This window comes from Osmerus mordax, chromosome 3, assembly GCF_038355195.1.
Source record: "Osmerus mordax isolate fOsmMor3 chromosome 3, fOsmMor3.pri, whole genome shotgun sequence".
NCBI lineage: Eukaryota > Metazoa > Chordata > Actinopteri > Osmeriformes > Osmeridae > Osmerus > Osmerus mordax.
Genome location: NC_090052.1, coordinates 10,451,989 through 10,470,551, shown reverse-complemented (window position 1 = coordinate 10,470,551; position 18,563 = coordinate 10,451,989). Strand labels below are relative to the sequence as shown.

Genomic DNA, 18,563 nt, shown 5'->3' with positions numbered 1-18,563 from the left:
TCCCATACTTGGGCACTCTAGCGCCATCAACGGGTCAAAGTTGGAGTTGCGTTGACAAGAAACTTATGAACCGCAGGTCCGATTTTCTAAAATGAGGCACCGTTGGATTCCTTGGATCAAGCCGAGTTCAACGCATGGCATCAGTTTCCGGTTATATAGATCTTCCGCTATTTCCGGTTTTATCAAAAAGCTTTGAAAGCCTACTCCTCCTACAAATTTTGTCAAATTTTCTTCAAAATTACCAGATATGCTCTTCAGACCAAGCTTCACAAAAGTTATGGTAAAACATTCTCTTAGTCATATCTCTGCAGTTGTTTGAGGCAGTGACACCAAATTTGTTACGCCTACTCAGAACCTTATTCTGAGGATGTCCTCCAAAAATTGTGTCATGTGACTAAAAGGGGGCGTGGCCGGAAGCATAAACGTGTTTTGGCTAATAACTGTTGAAGTTTTTACCTTAATAAAGTCATTTCTTTGTCTCTTGATGTCTTGTGAGATCCCAAGCCTGACCATTGATAATATTTCATAACAACCGAATTGACGCGGCCGCCATTTTGGATTTTATGGAAAAGTGCAAAAACCTTTTGCACACCCCAAGTTTTGTCCAATGATTACCAAATTTGGCATAGATTATATTCAGACCCAGCTGCACAAAAGGTATCAGATGGATTTTTCATTTTCAAAAACGTTTGTTCGGTAGAGCCGATCAAAGGCGGCGGCGAAGACCCCAAACGAGACGTGAGAGCATAACTCAGCAACCATTTGTCCAATTGTCACCAAACTTCGTGTCCTTCGTTCCCACGAGGAGCAGAGGAGGCCTGCGGTGTCATACCATAAATAAATAAAACACTTTGAACACTCAGTACTCTTGAACGCAAACAGATATTTCAACCAAACTTGGTGTGTTGCATGAGTGCAAGAGGTTGTTGTGACTTAATTGTTGCACAAGTGCTATGGAGGTCATGTCCTGCTCTGGACTGCTTGGCCCCTCCATTGCTGCTTGCAGCTATATTTATTATTACACATCTGTCATGGGAGTCTATGGCAGCCCCAACCACATGGTCAGAAGTTGTGAAATTTGGCACACTCTTTGGGACCAGTCCCCTCATCAATTTCACCAAGTTTCATGTCTCCATCTCAAACCCTCTAGTGCCACCAATGGGTCAAAGTTGAAGGTGTGTTTACACACGTTACTTTTGAACCATATGCCGCATTTTCCAAAATGAGGTATCATTGGATTCCCTGGATCAAGACAAGTTCAACGATGACGTCATACCCAGTCATATAGATTCTCCGCCATTTTGAATGTTAAAGAGAAAGGTTTTTTCGCTACTCTTCCTACAATTCTTGTCGAATCTTCTTCAAAATTGACACAGATGATCTTCAGACCAAGCCTCACAAAAGTTATCCCATGGAGCTTTGATTTTCGCAACCGTTTGTTAGTTACAGCCAATCAAATTCAGCAACTCATGCGGAAAAAGGGAAGTGAGGTCATATCTTAGTGAATCTTTGATGCATTGACTTTGATGCATTGTGTATGGATTCATGATCCTGTTATTAAGAGGTCCGAAAAAGGTAGGGTCATTTGAATTCTAGGGGGCGCTACAATAGGCAAAATTGTGTTTTGACCAATAACTGTAGATTTGTTTGATGTATTTCAGTGATTCCTATGTCTCGTGATATCTTAGGAGATCCCGTGTCTGACGCATGTTAATGCATGATACCAGACGAATTGATGAGGCCGCCATTTTGAATGAATGAATAAAACGTTTTTCCCTACTCCTACACAATGCATCCAATATTCACCAGATTTGCCACAGATTATCTTCCGACCACAATCACCTTGACATGTCAAAATAGGACTGAATTACAGCTGTTTAAACTTGGGCCAAATCTGACCACGCGTGCCACAGGAGAAATGGCTTACTTTTTGTATACAGTAACTGTACACAGCAATTCCCAGCGCTGAAAATGGCTCACTGGGATAAGACGGGCTCCTTTGAAGTGCAAGGTCGTAGGTTTGAATCCAGCCAAAGTCTCAAGCATGTCATGATACTGGTTTATCTGTTTAGTGAAGCCAGGTATGCGACAGTAGCTGTCGAGCAGTATAGTCATAATGGTCACGATAATGTTTCATTCTCAGGGGATTTATACTCATGAAGAGTCAGATTTATTGTGCTTTGTAGATATAGTGATGCTACATCTAGCCAGTGCATCGGATTTCTTGCATAATTTCTGAACAGATTTGTCATAAATCACAAGATTGGTCTCTTCTGATTCTATGTGGCATACTAAGTCGAAATATATCACACTGTCCCGTGTCTGCCATTTTGGGCGTTGGCCATTTGGAATTTTCATAAAAACAAGCTCCTCGTTCGCCGTTGCTCCTATTTTCATGGACATGTAATCAAATCATTTTCAGACCAAAATCACCTTGACATGTCAAAATAGGACTGAATTACAGCTTTTTATACTTGGGTCAAATCTGACAACGCTTCCCACAGGAGAAACTGCTTACTTTTTTTTATACAGTAACTGAACACAGCATTTCCCTGCAGTGAGAATAGCTCACTGGGATAAGATGGATTCCTCTGAAGTGCAAGGTCATAGGTTTGAACCCAGCCACAGTCATCAAGCATGTCATGATACTGGTTTATCTGTTTAGTGAAGCCAGGTATGCCACAGTAGCTGTCTAACAGTATAATGGTAATGATAATGTTTCATTCTCAGGGGATCTATACTCAAGAAGAGTCAGATTTATTGTGCTTTGTAGATATGTGTCCTCTAACCTCTAGGGGGGCGATCCCGTGTCTGTCACATGTTAACTTGTGATACCAGCCGAATTGATGCCGCCATTTTGAATTAATTAATAAAACGTTTTTGTCCTACTCCTCCTACAAAATGTATCAAATATGCACCAAATTTGGGACAGATCATCTTCAGACCACAATCACCTTGACATGTCAAAATAGGACTGAATTACAGATGTTTAAACTTGGGCCAAATTGGACAACCGCTTGCCACAGGAAAAACTGCTAAGATTTTTACCCAGTAACTGAACTGTGATTTGCAGCACTGAAAATCGCTCACTAGGATAAGTTGGTGTCCTGGCAACGGCAACGTCAGAGGTTCGAATCCAGCCAAAGCCGATGAGCTTGTCATGTCTCTGATTCTCTGTTTAGCGAGACTGTAAGCCACTGCAAAGGAAGCCAGGTACACCGCAGTCGCTAGTTACCTGTAGTCAAGCTACAAGCTATAGTCAATGCAATCCTCACACAAACTATCAAAATGATTTTAGATTTTCGAAACCGTTTTTCCGGTACAGCCAATCGAAATCGGCAACAGAGCCGCCAAACAGAAATTTGTGTCGTATCTCAGCAAATCTTTGATGGATTAACGCCAAACTTGCTGCGTGTACTTGGAACACTTCTGAGGATGTCGAAAGTTTCTTCTGGGTCATCTGACCTGCTTGGCCACCCCATTGCTGCTTGCAGCTATATTTTCATCTTTTTTTTTCACAGTGTACATCCAATGACTTCCCTTTAATTCCTGTGAAGTTTCCAAAATTTCCCATCTTAAATTCCCATGGAAAGTTTCCGGAAATATTCCACCTCTTTGCAACCCTACTCCTTCTCCATTCCTCCCCTCCAATCCTCTCTCCTCCCCATCCTTTTCCTCCTCTCCAACCCTTTCCTTTCTGTTACCCCTCCTCCCCACCCCTCTCCATTCCTTCATCCCTCTCCTCCCCCATCTCTCTTCTTCCCATCCCTCTCTCCTCCTCCATCCCTCTCCTCCCATCTTTCTTCTCTGCATACTTCTCAGTTAGCCCTCCTCCCCCATTCCTCTCTCCTCCATACCTCTCCTCCCAATCTCTTTCCCCCATCCCTCTCGATTACCCCTCCTCCCCCATTCTTCTCTCCTCCATACCTCTCCTGCGACATCTCTTTCCACCCCACCACTCTCCACCACACCTCTCTCCTCCCCATCTCTCTCCATTACCCCTCCTCCCCCATTCTTCTCTCCTCCATACCTCTCCTCTGACATCTCTCTCCACCCCACTTCTCTCCACCCCACCTCTCTCCTCCCCATCTGTCTTTCCTCCCCATCCCTCTCTCCTCCTCCATCCCTCTCTCCTCCTCCATCCCTCTCCTCCTCCATCCATCTCCTCCTCCATCCTTTCTCTTCATCCCTCTCACCTTGTACTTGCTGGGCAGACTCCAGCCGTGGGCCTGGACCTGGCCGTCCTCCTTCTGCATGTGGGCTCTGACCTGCCGGTACTGGGCCCTCTTCTGCTCCTTGCGAGAGGGAGAGCTGCAGGGGTCCATCCTGGTTGGAGGAGAAAAACAAACCGAGGAGATCATAGGGAGGAGAATCCTTTTAAAGCACTATTAACACAAATAAAAAGCTTTTCCCACTTCATCTAAATATCTTTTGAAAACGTTTTTCCAATAACTTTCAATAATAATGGGAAAAAGCTGAGTCTGCGATCGCAATAATAAGAAGGGGAATTTTTATACTTTCTAAAAAATAATACCTTGTTCACTGGAGCTGAAATCAAATCGACTTGGCTTGATACAGGATGACACTATCTATTCAAAAATAATTTAGTCTACAATAAATGTAAAAGTATTAAATCTAAATAATAACAAGTCGAGTGAGATACTGAGCATGTGGAGGAGGGGGGTGCAGCCAATATTCCTAGAACACAAGCAGTTACTCACTCCTCATTGAGGAAGTCAAAGGTCTTGGACTTCTCGGTGGGGAACTGGGAAAAAGTGCTGCTCCTCTTCACCATACCGCCTGGGGCGTTGTACTTCACGTTGGCCTGGGGCTCTGCCTTCTTCCCCGCCGCGCTGCTGGAGGATGAGGGGCTGAAGAGGCGACTGAAGCTGCAAGGGGGGGTGGGGGGGAGGTGGTTAGGGAGAATACACCAATAGGGGTGCAGGAAGAGGGGAGAGGGAGACCAGGGGTCACCAATCATCACCCACCACCACCACCATTACAGGCACAGCGCAGAAGTGTGAAGCATGCTGGGAGTTGTGGGGATATTGATTGACAGAGCAAAGCCCCACCCACCACAGTACCTTTTATATCCCTATGTACATATGGACCACTAGAACCCATTCACCTTCATGGTAAAGAGTCATGCAGTTAGTATGCCAACAGTAAAAATAACATGACATTCACCAAAGTTCACAATTACTATAAAACATAAATTTGCAGAACTGAAAAGAGACACTTCTTATAACTTCGACGTGAGCATTCACAGGCATGGTACTAAAATACCTAAAAAGGAACCTGCTCTTGAATCAGGTAGTCCAGAAGAGTACAGAGGTGGAAAAGCTCTGCCCGTTTACTGTAGCTGTGACCTGTCTCCAATGAGCGTATTTAGGCCTGAAAACATGAAACCTGAAAAAAGCCTAAAACAATACTGAAGCAGACTGGCAGGACAAAGTCAAAGGCAACAGGGCAGGGAGGAAGACACAGACGGCCCAGGGCGGGGATCATAAATTGATTGATTTGTGAAAGGGATGCATGAAGGACAGGGGTAAAGGACACGGACAGGACTAGTCTAGCTGGGGGGTGGGGGAACTTTTAGCCATAACACTGGGGGAAAAACAGGGGTGGCTACGTGTCTGTGTAAACATTTACCTAATGCTGCATATTCAACAGCATACCCAAAAAGAAAGGAAAAATATTTGAGCCACTTGGATTATGGTTGTAGAGCAGATTTTTATCATCCACTGGGGTTAACGTCAATGCCTCCCTTACAAACTGAATGTGAACATCAAGGAGAAAGAGCTGCACAGAAAAACAGCTATACATGATTCAAACATGATCTTTCTTGGCATCGTTAAAAAGAGGTGATGTGGCTGTAGGATCGCTTACAACTGCCAGATGCTGGATTTCTTCTTCTCGGTCAGGGCTGGGTTCTCTCTTGAGGCCCTGGAGAGAGAACCAAGACATAACATCAACGTTCATTTGGAGACCAAAGTCAAAATCTGAGGCTGACATCAGTGAAGTCACAGAGGCAGCTTTCTGCCTAGTGCCTCCGAGGTGCCCTACTTCTTTCGAGCACAGATTTTTGATGAAGAGCCGACTTGTGTCTGTGAATGAAAATACTGATGACCTAATTGTCTAATAAACCGTATTGTTTCAGGAGGCTTGGCTAGCCCAGGGATTCTAATTCCATATCTGTATTCTGTCCAATATTGCTGGGTTGGTTTCAGTAAGTTTAAGGTAACCCTTTAGATCCAGGTGCTTGTAATAAGCGTTAGTTAATAGGTATCATGGCCTTGGTAAGTTAATACATTTTATTAACATATTCATGTTAATAAGCATCGTATGAGGGCCATAGCTAACTCTTAACTCATCTTACGACAACACTAACCCTAATACTTATTGAAATTATAAACACAGTCTTAATACATGTATGTTAATAAGCATCTTTTCAGGGCCTATTGACTAACAAGCGCCTGGATCTAAAGCGTTACCTGACAATGCTGCTCCAGTACAATTGGTGGTACACTTGGTTTGTCCACCTTGTTACTTATATGTATGTTTAGAGTTCCTTAGCGTAACACCTGGGTTGAGGAGAAAAAATTACAAAAAGCTGAAGATTTTTTATATTCCTTCTTCTACTCCTCAATGTCTCTGACCAGGAACATAGGACTACGGATGCACAATATATCGGCAGCCATATCGGTATCGGCCGATAAATGTTTATTTTTTGTGTTATTGTTATTGGTCCAATAAGAGAATGTGGTCAATAAATTAAAGACGATAAATGATGGATTATTTCCGCCCGTTGAACCACTTATTTTTTCTGTTAGGCAATATATTTTATTTATATAAAAGAAAGTCGGACATAGTAATGTATACAGTGTTTCCTCTAGGATTTTTTTTTGCAGTGGGGGCAGGTCTGTCCGAACCCTATATTTCGGAGCAGGTTAAACCTTTTCAAAATCCAGTTAAATTTGCCTAAAAACGCCTAAACAGCATACCCAAAGTAAATTGGAAGCTGTTCTTGAACCATTTGGAGTACATGCATGTAAATGATCTCTTTTGAAAGCTGACACTCTGAAGTTATGTCCCCTGTTGTCAGGACCCCTGTCAGTCCTACTAGTGTTGAGTAATAGAAGCTTGAACACAAGGAAAGTGAAAATTTCTATTTCCGCCTAGATTTTGTTTTGAAAACAGAGGCCTGAAGAGGCCTAGAGGTGGTAGGTATTAGCTGGAAGACTAAATTGGACCACAGGTTGAAGCCTTACCCAATTCAAATCAAAAGTCAAACATAATACCACAATATATTCATATTTGACACATGTTTTTATAAGAGTACATCCATTCATTTTCTAAAAGGGCCTTTTGGAGACTCCAAAATGACCCTTTGTAACCAAGGTCAAATACTCAGGATAAAAGGTATTATTTTTCATAATTGTTATCTCTAATGAAAGGTGGTACTTAGAACTATCATATATAATAGCTAAATCCCTAATTAGTATTACTGAAACACAAAAATTGAAGCATGAACACATTGGAGTGCTTTATCTGATTCCCAGGATTGGCGCACAAAGAAAACTGATTCTTTCAACCCTATTGCGCAATCGACTTTTATTTTGACGGCTCCACAGACACATACAAATGAGGTATTGGCATTTTCAGCTAGCTTTCAGCTACAAGGCTAACAAGCTCATTTCAGAGCCAGTCGAAGCCAGTTCGAGAAATTTGTTTAGAAAGAGTGTGGGGGGGGGGGGGCGGCGGGGGGGCAGTACGCACAGACCTAATTGGCTTTAGAGGGCTGTCAACGGGGAATGGAAGCTCCTATTGGGTCAAACAAGGTGTCAATCAAAAGGGGAGGGTTGAACGGACATTTTGATTCCTTCATATCGTAAATACTCCGTTGCTAACCGGAGAACAGAACACTTTTATGTGAACAAGTTGTTTCTTCCGTCGGCTAACTTGCATAATGAAACAAAGGATAATGGCTATTCATGAACGTAAAACATTGTATTTGGACGAATTACTTTACATGGTTAGATACTTTGAACCCTTGGGAATGTACGCAGATCAAGTTTTGATGTGTTGTTTGCATACCTGGACGACACAGAACCTTTGAGAGTAAGTAGAGATGTTTGGCTTTGTAAACAACACCAAAGTGGTGACTGGACAAAGACGTTGACTAAACTTGTTTTTGTGACTCGATCTTGAAATGGTTTACATATCTACAAGCACAAGAATCGTAGCTTTCTAATGATGTATAACATGTGTAGTAGTCTAAAAAATATATTTATTAACATTTAGTGCGTAGTAACAGGGGGAGTAGGGGGCAGTGTTTCGGGCCCACGGGCGGGCCCGGACGAAAAACAGGTTAATGTAATAGACCAATAGCTAATGTAATATTGCACATGTTTTCGTCCTATTTCCCCTAAAGCAATAAAGTTAGGCTACTTAAAGACACCTTACACTCATAAAGTATGTTCTAAATGGCATAAACGCTGCCAATTAATAATTGACCAAACAACTTATTGTAAATGGTCAGTAGCCTAGCCTATCGATTAAGGTAGGCCACTCGGAAGCATGTACTGTGTGCTTCATTTGATCTTGATAGGCTAAGCATTCTGTAGCAAATAATAACAATAAACCCACTATTTATTAATTAAAACTACTTCAGCATAATAATGCACCTAAAATACAAATGTGAGCAAGGGCAACAATCGCTATCGAATCGACAGATGTGCAATTTAGCTAGCAGGGGAAGAATACAAACAACGAAAATCACCAGTTAACATAATTTAAAGTTGCAAGAACTATAGACAAACAAGACATACAATAACAGGCTTAAATTAACTGACAACATAAGTTATACGACTTACAGTTCTCAAGGACGCACACACGCAATCTCAACTGCGGTGTGAAGCGGGTGTCCGTGCTATTCTCCGACATGCACTCTAACAATCACTGCTGATAGACGACCTAAAATCTTGTACAGCCCTATTTCTGATACCGTGGCGGCAGAAATTTAGCCATGCGGGCCGCCACGGCTAAACATAGAAGAACCACTGGTATAATTAATAAAAAAATTAAAAAAATGTGATCATTTTGTTAAAAGAAAGATGTTTTATGCGTTTAAGGTTTTAATAAAAACAGTTGTCCACTGTATTTGTTTGCCTTTTGTTTTTGTAATCAGACTCAGGCTTTGTTTTTATCGGCACGTATCGGTTATCGGCTTCCAAATATAAAGAGTTATCGGTCATCGGTATCGGCCAGAATTTCCATATCGGTGCATCCCTACATAGGACACCAACACCTCCTCAACTATCTCCTCTACCAACACCACCTCCTCCACCATCTCCTCTTCCTCCTCCTCACCTTATCATCTCTGTCCAGCGTACTGCCTCCTGCAGCTCCATGAGCCTCTCCTTGTACTGGTTCCTCTCCATCAGCACCCTGGCCATCTCCACTCTGGTGAAGCGCTTCCTCTGGGCCGTGGGAACATCACTCTGCTGCCATGCGGAACAAACGAGACCCAAACTCAGATTCTGGCTGCAACACAGCCTTTTAGTTTGATACCTAACTCTGACAGAAGTGTGCAACAGAAATATTGAATTATTTAAGGATGTACCTGGCACCCCAAAAAATCACACATGAAACCCTGCAGACAAGAAAAAAAAATTGACTAAGATACTCACCTCTTCATCATCCTTTGTTTTGTTTTTCAACTCCTCCACCTCCAGCCGCACTCTGGAAACACAAAAATGGTGCCACCAAAAATTAGTCCACCCAGTTTACCTTGAGGAGCAACAATCTGTGCTGGACTGATTTTTTTACTGAAGGTCTAGCTGACTGACTTCTTGAGCTCCTCCTCCAGATCTTTGTCCTTCTCCTCCAGCTTGACCCTGGCCTGTGACAGGGCGTCCAGCTCCCCCTGCAACACCTCCTTCTCACAGGCTAACTCATCCACGCGAGCTATCAGATCGTTCTTCACTACGTTCAGAGCATTCCTGTAGTAAGTAGGGAGTGAGAAGAAATACAATATAATACGTAATTCGAAATTTCAAGCAATGTACAGAAACTGAACTGGGCGTCTGCATGTCTTACTTAGTCTCCATCAGTTGTGTGTTTTCCTGGATGAGATTCTCCACTTCACGGCCCATACCTGTGAACAAGGGTTAGGGTGAATGAGTAAAACATTTTTTTACTTTCTAAAAAATAATACCTTGTTCACTGGAGCTGAAATCAAATAGACTTGGATTGATACAGGTATAAAAAAAAAAAATATCTACAATAAATGTACAAGTATTAAATCTAAATCTAAAACATTTAATGTGTAAACAGAAAACTCTTTACCAGTGTGTCTAACCGTTATTCACACAGGTGATGCTTTTAGGTCAAAAATACAAAATATCTAATTGAGACAATTACTTTCCAGTTAACAAAACAAAAACTACACACAAACGTGCAAAAATATCCAACTTGTTACATGACTGACGAGAGAAGGATGGACAGAGCGGGTGAGGTCTTACCAAGCAAACTTAGGTCTGAGAAAACCATGCAATCCAAGTCAGGCAAGAGGAGAGAAAAGGAAAGGTGGAGAGTGTGAGACAGAGAAATAAAAGACCAAAGAAGGAGCCACACTCTACTGGCTCTAGGACCAATGGGGGAGGAGGAGTTTACATACAATAGGGAAGGCTAGAGAAGCAACAAAAGAAAATTAAAAAGCGTAAAGTTAAAAAGCTTTGTTTTATGTGAGTAAAACATATGCAAATTCATTAAGTAAACACAGCAACTACATGAAGATGACATCTTGGAGGGTGAAAAACATTTAACCCCTCCAACAGTTTTTTGTTTTTGTTTTTAAACACTCCATTAGACTTTCACGCATTGGAAGGCTATATGACTCAACAGCTGAGGGGGTCAAACACACCAAGCAGCTTGACTGTGAGGCTGTCCACATGGAACAGGAACCGGGGGCAGAGGGTAGAGGGCTTTAAAGGAGGGGGGAGAGGAAATCTATCTAAGGAGAGGTTTGAGGTCATACACACCAGAATACTCCACTGGGATTAGGGATAAAAGCCAGAGGATGGGACACAGGAGAGAGAGAGGTGGGTTAGCATGGCAGGTAGCTAACAATACAGTTACAGCGTTCCTATGAACTGCACTTCACTATCTTTTGGATTACCTAAAGGCAGAGGTAAACATTATGGTTGGCATTACTGCAGCCTTTTAAGCTTTGGTTTACATGGAACATGATCTGGAGATGGGCTGAAGGTAGTTTAATAGACTACAGTTTATTTTTTGCTTGTGTGGGCCATGCTGTAAATTGCTAGTAATTCACTTGAGAATCTAATTCATGTAGTACACACAAGAAAGGGAAAGAAGGTTCCATCCGGGCTTGACATAATTTCTTGGAAGACAGCATGTTTTAAATGAAACAACAGGTTCTGTATGTGCTATATCCTGAAGGTGAGGTGCTTGGTTCCCCCTGTTCAGTGTGGCCCTCTTACCCAGCAGGTCAGCCCCCTCATCCACGTCCCCTATGATGCCCGTGCCCGCGGACGACAGTTCCTCAAACAGAGAGTCTGTGTTGCGGTCAAACGCCATGTTCTCAATGCCTTTTGTCGGTGTGCTGAAAGAGGGAGGGATTCATGCTTCAGCAGCCATCAAGCCAGAAGGGTACACTGTATGGAACATTAGACGGTTTCTCCTCATTGTCTATGTGACTTTCTTGGGAGTACCTGGAGGTCTTGTATCCACTGAGGTCCATGTCCAGCTCAGGAGTGGACTCGATGATGTCCTGCACTTCAGAGCTTTCCTCGTCCTCTGGCAAACCTACAAAAGACATCAGAACATACCGGAAAGACACCTAAGAGATTATTTAAGATTGAGTACAAGATGCAGGAACTCAACACAACCAAAGTGAAGGGAATCAAAAGTCTCCTTGAGACATCGTCAAGCCACTAAGGTTGCTGCTCCGCGTCGTATGCAAAGAAAAGATGACAAGTCGTGAACAAGGATCAGGAAATCGAGCCTTTTGAACATGTTTGGAAAACCGGCATCTGTATGGAAGGGTCCACCTACCCACAGAGATGGTCCTGGTCCCTGGAGCGGCTTGCACCTCCATGCTCTTACTGCCCCCTTGGTCCCTCTCAGCAGCAGCACCCAAGGATGACCTGGAGCTGCCGAAGTCTGACAGCTCGTCCTGCAACAACAACCGATGGGGGTCACTGGAAGGTCCTGGAACATGTCAGAGGTCAAAGGGGTTGACACCAGCTCTGACCTTGGCCTTCAAGTGACCATGGCCGTGACACAAGAAGGACAAGGATGGTCGGCTACACAAAACAGACCCACCAGGGTACAACAGGTACACTACAGTGAATAGATGGTAAGAAAAACAAAATTACTGAAACTACTACTGGCAGACAAGATATGTTGTTATCTAGACCAATTAGATATAAGAAATGTGGGAATAGCCATTTTGACTCAGAAAGGTTTACACTAGGGACAGGCCACAACACAAACAGGCTGCATGATAACAACAGGGGGACATGACAGACAGAGAGGACAGAAATAAATGACAGTTAACACACACGACATGCAAGTTCATAGGGACTTCACACACAACACCAATAGCAGGTAACGCTATTCACTCACAATAACATCACAACACCTAAACCAAACAGAACATTCAGAAGACACCACACACACAGTTACAGGTTTAATGTACAATCCCAATTCCAAAAAAGTTGGGACGTTGTGTAAAATAAAATTAAAAAACAGGATACAATGATTTGCAAATCTCATACACCAATATGTTATTCACTATAGAACATTTCAAATGTTTAAACTGATGAAATGTACAATTTTAAGAAAAAAATACAGTAATTTAGAATTTGATGGCAGCAACACATCTCAAAAAGTCGGGACAAGGCCATGTTTACCACTGTGTAGCATTCCCTCTTCTTTTAACAACAGTCTGTATATGTCTGGGTACTGAGGAGACCAGTTGCTGGAGTCCCTTTTGTGTCTGATACAGGATTCTTGCCGCTCAACGGTCCTGGGTCTTCTTTGTCATATTTTTTGTTTCATGATCCACCAAATGTTTTTAACTGCAGGCAGGCCAATTCAGCACTTGGACTCTTCTATAACAAAGCCATACAGTTGTAACAGATTCAGGGTGTGGTTTAACATTGTCTTCCTGAATTATGCAAGGCCTTCCCTGAAAAAGATGTTGCCTGGATGCAAGCAAATGTTGCTCTAAAACGTGTATATACCTTTCAGCATTGATGGTGCCTTTCCAGATGTGCAAGTTGCCCATTCTACAAGCACTAACGCACATACCATACCATCAGAAATGCAGGCTTTTGAACTGAGCACTGATAACAAGCCGGATGGTCTCTCTCCTCTTTAGTCCAGAGGACGCAGCGTCCACGGTTTCTAAAAATAGTCAGGTGGCTGAGCGGTTAGGGAAGCAGGCTTGTAATCAGAAGGTTGCCAGTTCGATTCCCGGCAGTGCCAGATGACGTTGTGTCCTTGGGCAAGGCACTTCACCCTACTTGCTTCGGGGGGAATGTCCCTGTACTTACTGTAAGTCGCTCTGGGTAAGAGCGTCTGCTAAATGACTAAATGTAAATGTAAAAATAATTTCACATTTCAATTCATCTGACCAAAGAACAGTTTTCACACTTTTCCTCAGTCCATTTTGAGCTTTGAGCTTTAGACCAGAGAAGATGGCAGAGTTTCTGAATCATGTTCACATTTGGCTTCTTTTTTGCATGATAGACCTGCATTTGTGGATGGCACGGCAAACTGTGTTGACAGACAATGAGTTCTGGAGGTGTTTCTGAGCCCATGCAATGATTTCCATTACAGAATCATGCCTGTTTTTCATGCGGTGCCCGAAGATCACAGGCATGCAGAATTAATTTTATCCCTTGTCCCTTACACAGAAATTTCTCCAGATTCTCAGAATTATTTTATAATATTATGTACTGTAGATGATGAGATATTCAAAGTCTTCACAATTGTACGTTGAGGAACATTATTCTGAAATTGTTCCACAATATGTAGAAGCAGGTATTTGCAGATTGGTGAACCTCTGCCCATCTTTACTTCTGAGAGACTATGCCTCTCCAAGATACTCTTTACATACCCAATCATGTTACTGACCTGTTTGCAATTAACCTAGTTAGTTGCACATGTTCCTCCAGCTGTTACCGTATTTTTTCCATAAAATCGTTATTTACTAAGTTTTTTTTATTTTTATATGTGTTCAATGATTTATTGTAAATGACATGAGTTTCTGAGATTTGAAAATAATTGCATTCTGTTCATATTTACATTTTGCACAGCGTCCCAACTTTTTGGGAATTGGGGTTGTAATACAACACTATAAAGGTACAAGACATTGCTAATTATAAACAGATCTACAACACAACAAAATGCAAAACACTTGTTAAAACTACAAAGAACGCTACGGCATGTGTGCTAATACTGTGGGAAACCTAACTGACAGCTCATATGATCACATGATGCGTAGCTACAACGGACAGAATGTGAAAGTAAGTTCCATGCAGTCTTTGCAAAATAAAACATCATCAAAGCTGGATGCAACCACGCCATCATCCCAAACAGACCCAGGGTTTCCCCCCAGCACTTTTCAGTTAAGGCGGCCGCCTAAGCAACACATGCCTGCCGCCTTAACTACGTAGTCAAAAAAACAAAAACATTCCAAACCGTGACCAACGCCAGTCTTCTCTGCCTCCGCCTTCTCTGCAGAACGCATAAGTCTATCGCAAAAACCCCCGGTTTGACGGCAAACCCAACCCTACCACCTTAACTAACAAATGTTCTGCGGGAAACCCTGAGACCGCGAAACTAATCCCTTGTCATCCACGGACTGTCACGTTTAAAAAATGGAGACCAAAATGATGCTTGTGTGTAAGCAGCTCGGTAAGCGTGCAAAGTACAACAATTTGAAACTTGTTTTATAAACAACGTGGTTGCATGTAGCTAATGTAGCTGACAAAGAGATGCTGCTTTTAAAAGACATTAAACCAGCATAGTGTGAACAACTAGAAGCCCACAGACAACACAAAACAGGGTGCTTTCCCACAGCTTGTGCAAGCGAGTTACTGTAGTTTTCACCTCCCCAGATCCAACTACCTTGCAGTCGTCTGCCAGGGAACTCCCCCAAGTAGAGTCCTGCATAGTCTTACCCTCCCTTCTCTTTGGGGCGTCGTCCATGTCCAACTGCTTGGGGAGAGAATTATAATGAAACTCGTGTATGCGGAAGCACTAGATGCAAACACCATAGATTGTGTGTGTGCATGCTTGCTTCTCAGCATTTGCTGCTAGCTGAAAATGAAGACTTCAGGGTTGAACTATGCTCGACCTAACCAGAGAATATACCGGAGTATTAACATTTGAACACACAGAGGAACCCAAAAGAGGATGTAATAACCTCAAGGAAGGATACTAGCTGGCAGGGGTGCTGCTAAGAATTTTAGGCCCCATGAAGAGATTGCAATCCCCCTCCTTTTTGGTTATCTATTGTTTTCATTCAACTAATTTGTATTCCAAACTTTCAAGGCCCTCTCCCCATTTGGGCCTATGTAGTCTGTCCCACTTTTCTCCCCACTTCAACACCATGGCATGGGTCATGAGAGGTTTACTTGTTACTCTGTTTACTTGTACCTCTGAGTGGATAAACAGCAAAAAAAGGGGATGGGTACAGCTCAGTGGTAGAGCAAAGTCAAATCCCCCCTGATAAATTACTTCATTTGTATTTTTTTTGTGTTTGCTGAAAGCAAAGACTACTGTCATTCTGCATACTTCTTCTTATACCTTTTCCGCCCGCTTTTTTGGCCACCTAACTACTTTCACACCATTTAAGCTAGAAACACCTTTTAAACTTTATTTGATAGTCTGACATGCTCTAATGTGCTGTGACCTTTGACACTGATAACTCTTACCGTTTTTATGTTACCGCATCCGAAAGTGCCGAAATAATTAATGGACTTAATGGTTAAGAATGTTCACGTTCAAATACTGAAAAACACATTTTCAACTTGATAGAGACTGACATGTTTTTGTGTTTTATTACATTGCTAATTTATGATTTTTACAATATGGAAGCCTGGAAAATATTTTTCTATTGTGATGTCATTAAATACTCATTTTTCTAACCTACATACTTTCACACTGGTTAAGCTTATAAAAATGTTATAAACTTTCCAACTTTCATTGATAAAGACTGATATGCTTTTGTGTGTTATTACTTTGATAACTTCTATGATTTTTACAATTAAGTTCTAAGTGCTGAAAACAGAATGTGTTTAATGGCACAAATGTACTTCCCTGCTGCAGGCTACATTTTTAAGCTACCAACTCCATTCAAACATCAATTATGTTCAAGCTGTCCAGCTGTTTACTGCTGTAAAACCCAAATCTTGTTTTTAAATTGTTTTACTTTGCATGCTTTAAAAATCAATGGAAGTCAATGAAATAAACTGTTCACCACCATATTTTCTCATTTTTCAAAACTAAGAAAATATCACAGATTGAAAGATATCGACAGTTATACTTTGCTAATGCATGCACAATTTTATATACTTTAAAAAAACTTAAACCAAAAAAAACTTTTCACTATTCAAGCAATCAAAACAGTTTCAACTGCTTTCTGCAAACACACACATTTTCTGAAGAAAATGTACCTTTTCTAGTTATTTTTTGTCATTACTAAAAACAGCATCGGGATGAATGATCAAGATATTGCTTTTAACATACCCCCATTAAAAGCATTGCAGGTGGCCAGTGCTGAGATGGACATAGCTAAGTGACACCTAGTATCGGCATTGTCCATGTACAACGTAGTACAACGCGGATACTGTGTGAGCAGTACAAAGCCCATACTATGTCGGACATCTCATGCACAGTCTTACAGAAATAATTTGGATGATTAAGGAGTCTTTTATATAATAATATCTAACCACATTCTTAGCCTGACATCTCCCTTGGTGACTGGCTCTCTGCTCACATTGCCTCCTCCCTCCCATAATGCACAGCAGCACAGACCCGCCACAACAGAGATGATGGCCCACTTTTAGACAAAGACTAAAGGCCGAATGATACTTCTCTGACTCCGTTACGGACAGACGGACGGACGGAGTCGGACGGATTGGTTGAATTTATAGTACTCCGAAGGCTGTGGGTGCTGAAAACACTTCACTGCCAGAAGAGTAGGTGGCGCTGCACTGCGATGCTAACTAGGTTATCGAAAAGTCGGAGCAAATTTACAAATTAGCCATTTCATCAATAAAATAAGCACATTTTCAGCAACTACACTGCCCATTTCTCGTCACATTTTAATTCAGATGCTGATTTACATGTACAGATTAGCTGAAATATGAATTGTAAACTTACAGCAATGGCGGTCAAAGGATTCTGTTCCGTCTTGTTGGTCACGGCAACCCCACCCCCGCCCCTGACCCAAGCAGTTCTTAATATGGACCAATCACAGCCAAGGGGTATCCGTAAAACGACGAACGGACGGATAGTCAGGAAAATCAGGAAGTGCACGTAAAGCTCTCCGAGGGGCTCGGAGAGGGAGTTCCTCGTCGGAGGGCGTTCCCTGTGTCCGTCTCCGTAAAAACGTAGAAGGATAAGTCTGCATTAAAGGCCGAAATATGCTTCTGCGTCTCCGTTTACGGATGGGTGGGCGCACGGATACGGACGGATAGACTTCGTTTATGGTTCTCCGTAGGCTGTAGGTGCTGAAAACAATTTGCAGAAGAGTAGGTGGCGCAACGGTTTTTTGTAAGTCGTCGTGGAGTGTTTATTTACCTAGGTTATCGAGAAGTCGGAGCAAATTTACAAATTAGCCATTTCATCAATAAAATACGCACATTTTCAGCAACTACACTGCCCATTTCTCGTCACATTTTAATTCAGATGCTGATTTACATGTACTGTTTAGCTGAAATATGAATTGTGAAAACTTACAGCAATGGCGGTCAAAGGATTCTGTTCGTCCTGTTTATCACGGCAACCCCGCACCCACCCCTGACGCAAGCGGTTCTTAATACTGACCAATCACAGCAAAGGGGGTCTCCGTAGCTCTCCGTCGCTCTCCGAAATTACGACGGATAGTTAAAAAATTCAGGAGGTGCACGTCGAGCTCTCCGGGGCTCTCCGAGGGCTGACGGAGAGCTCGTAGAGGGCGTTCCACGGAGACGAGAGCGTTCTCATGTGTCCGTTTTTCGAAAAACGCAGAAGCATATATAGGCCTTTAATAACAGAAGCAGCCTGAAGGTGCAGCTCGCCAGTATGGAGAAATAAACACATAGGTGCCATGCAGAAAATTACGATGTTTGTTGTTACCGTTATTGAGAGGACAAGGCACCCCTTTTACAACAGAACAATGCCAAACTACAGAGGGTACAATTTCTGAAATTGTAGGGTGTGCTCGCTTGCATCGGTTGCAGGTGGGTCCGTCCCCTTAAGTTTTTTCCCATCTAGTGATATTTTCAAGCATTTAGCCTACTCAAGAACCCCCTTTGAAA

At 42.4% G+C, this 18,563-nt stretch overlaps 1 protein-coding gene across 1 annotated transcript in view; it reads right to left on the bottom strand.

Moving 5' to 3' along the window:
• Nucleotides 1–18,249, bottom strand: part of LOC136940515 (C-Jun-amino-terminal kinase-interacting protein 4-like) — a 54,429-nt gene extending 36,180 nt beyond the window's left edge. The window contains exons 1-12 of the mRNA XM_067232703.1: nt 18,173–18,249; nt 12,281–12,332; nt 12,082–12,202; nt 11,739–11,832; nt 11,508–11,629; nt 10,102–10,159; nt 9,852–10,004; nt 9,693–9,744; nt 9,373–9,506; nt 5,890–5,946; nt 4,722–4,889; nt 4,197–4,326 (exon numbers count right to left, since the gene is read on the bottom strand). Coding sequence (XP_067088804.1) covers nt 4,197–4,326; nt 4,722–4,889; nt 5,890–5,946; nt 9,373–9,506; nt 9,693–9,744; nt 9,852–10,004; nt 10,102–10,159; nt 11,508–11,629; nt 11,739–11,832; nt 12,082–12,202; nt 12,281–12,332; nt 18,173–18,249 — 1,218 coding nt within the window. The remainder of the gene's footprint in view (nt 1–4,196; nt 4,327–4,721; nt 4,890–5,889; nt 5,947–9,372; nt 9,507–9,692; nt 9,745–9,851; nt 10,005–10,101; nt 10,160–11,507; nt 11,630–11,738; nt 11,833–12,081; nt 12,203–12,280; nt 12,333–18,172) is intronic.
• Between the last annotated feature and the right edge of the window lie 314 nt (nt 18,250–18,563).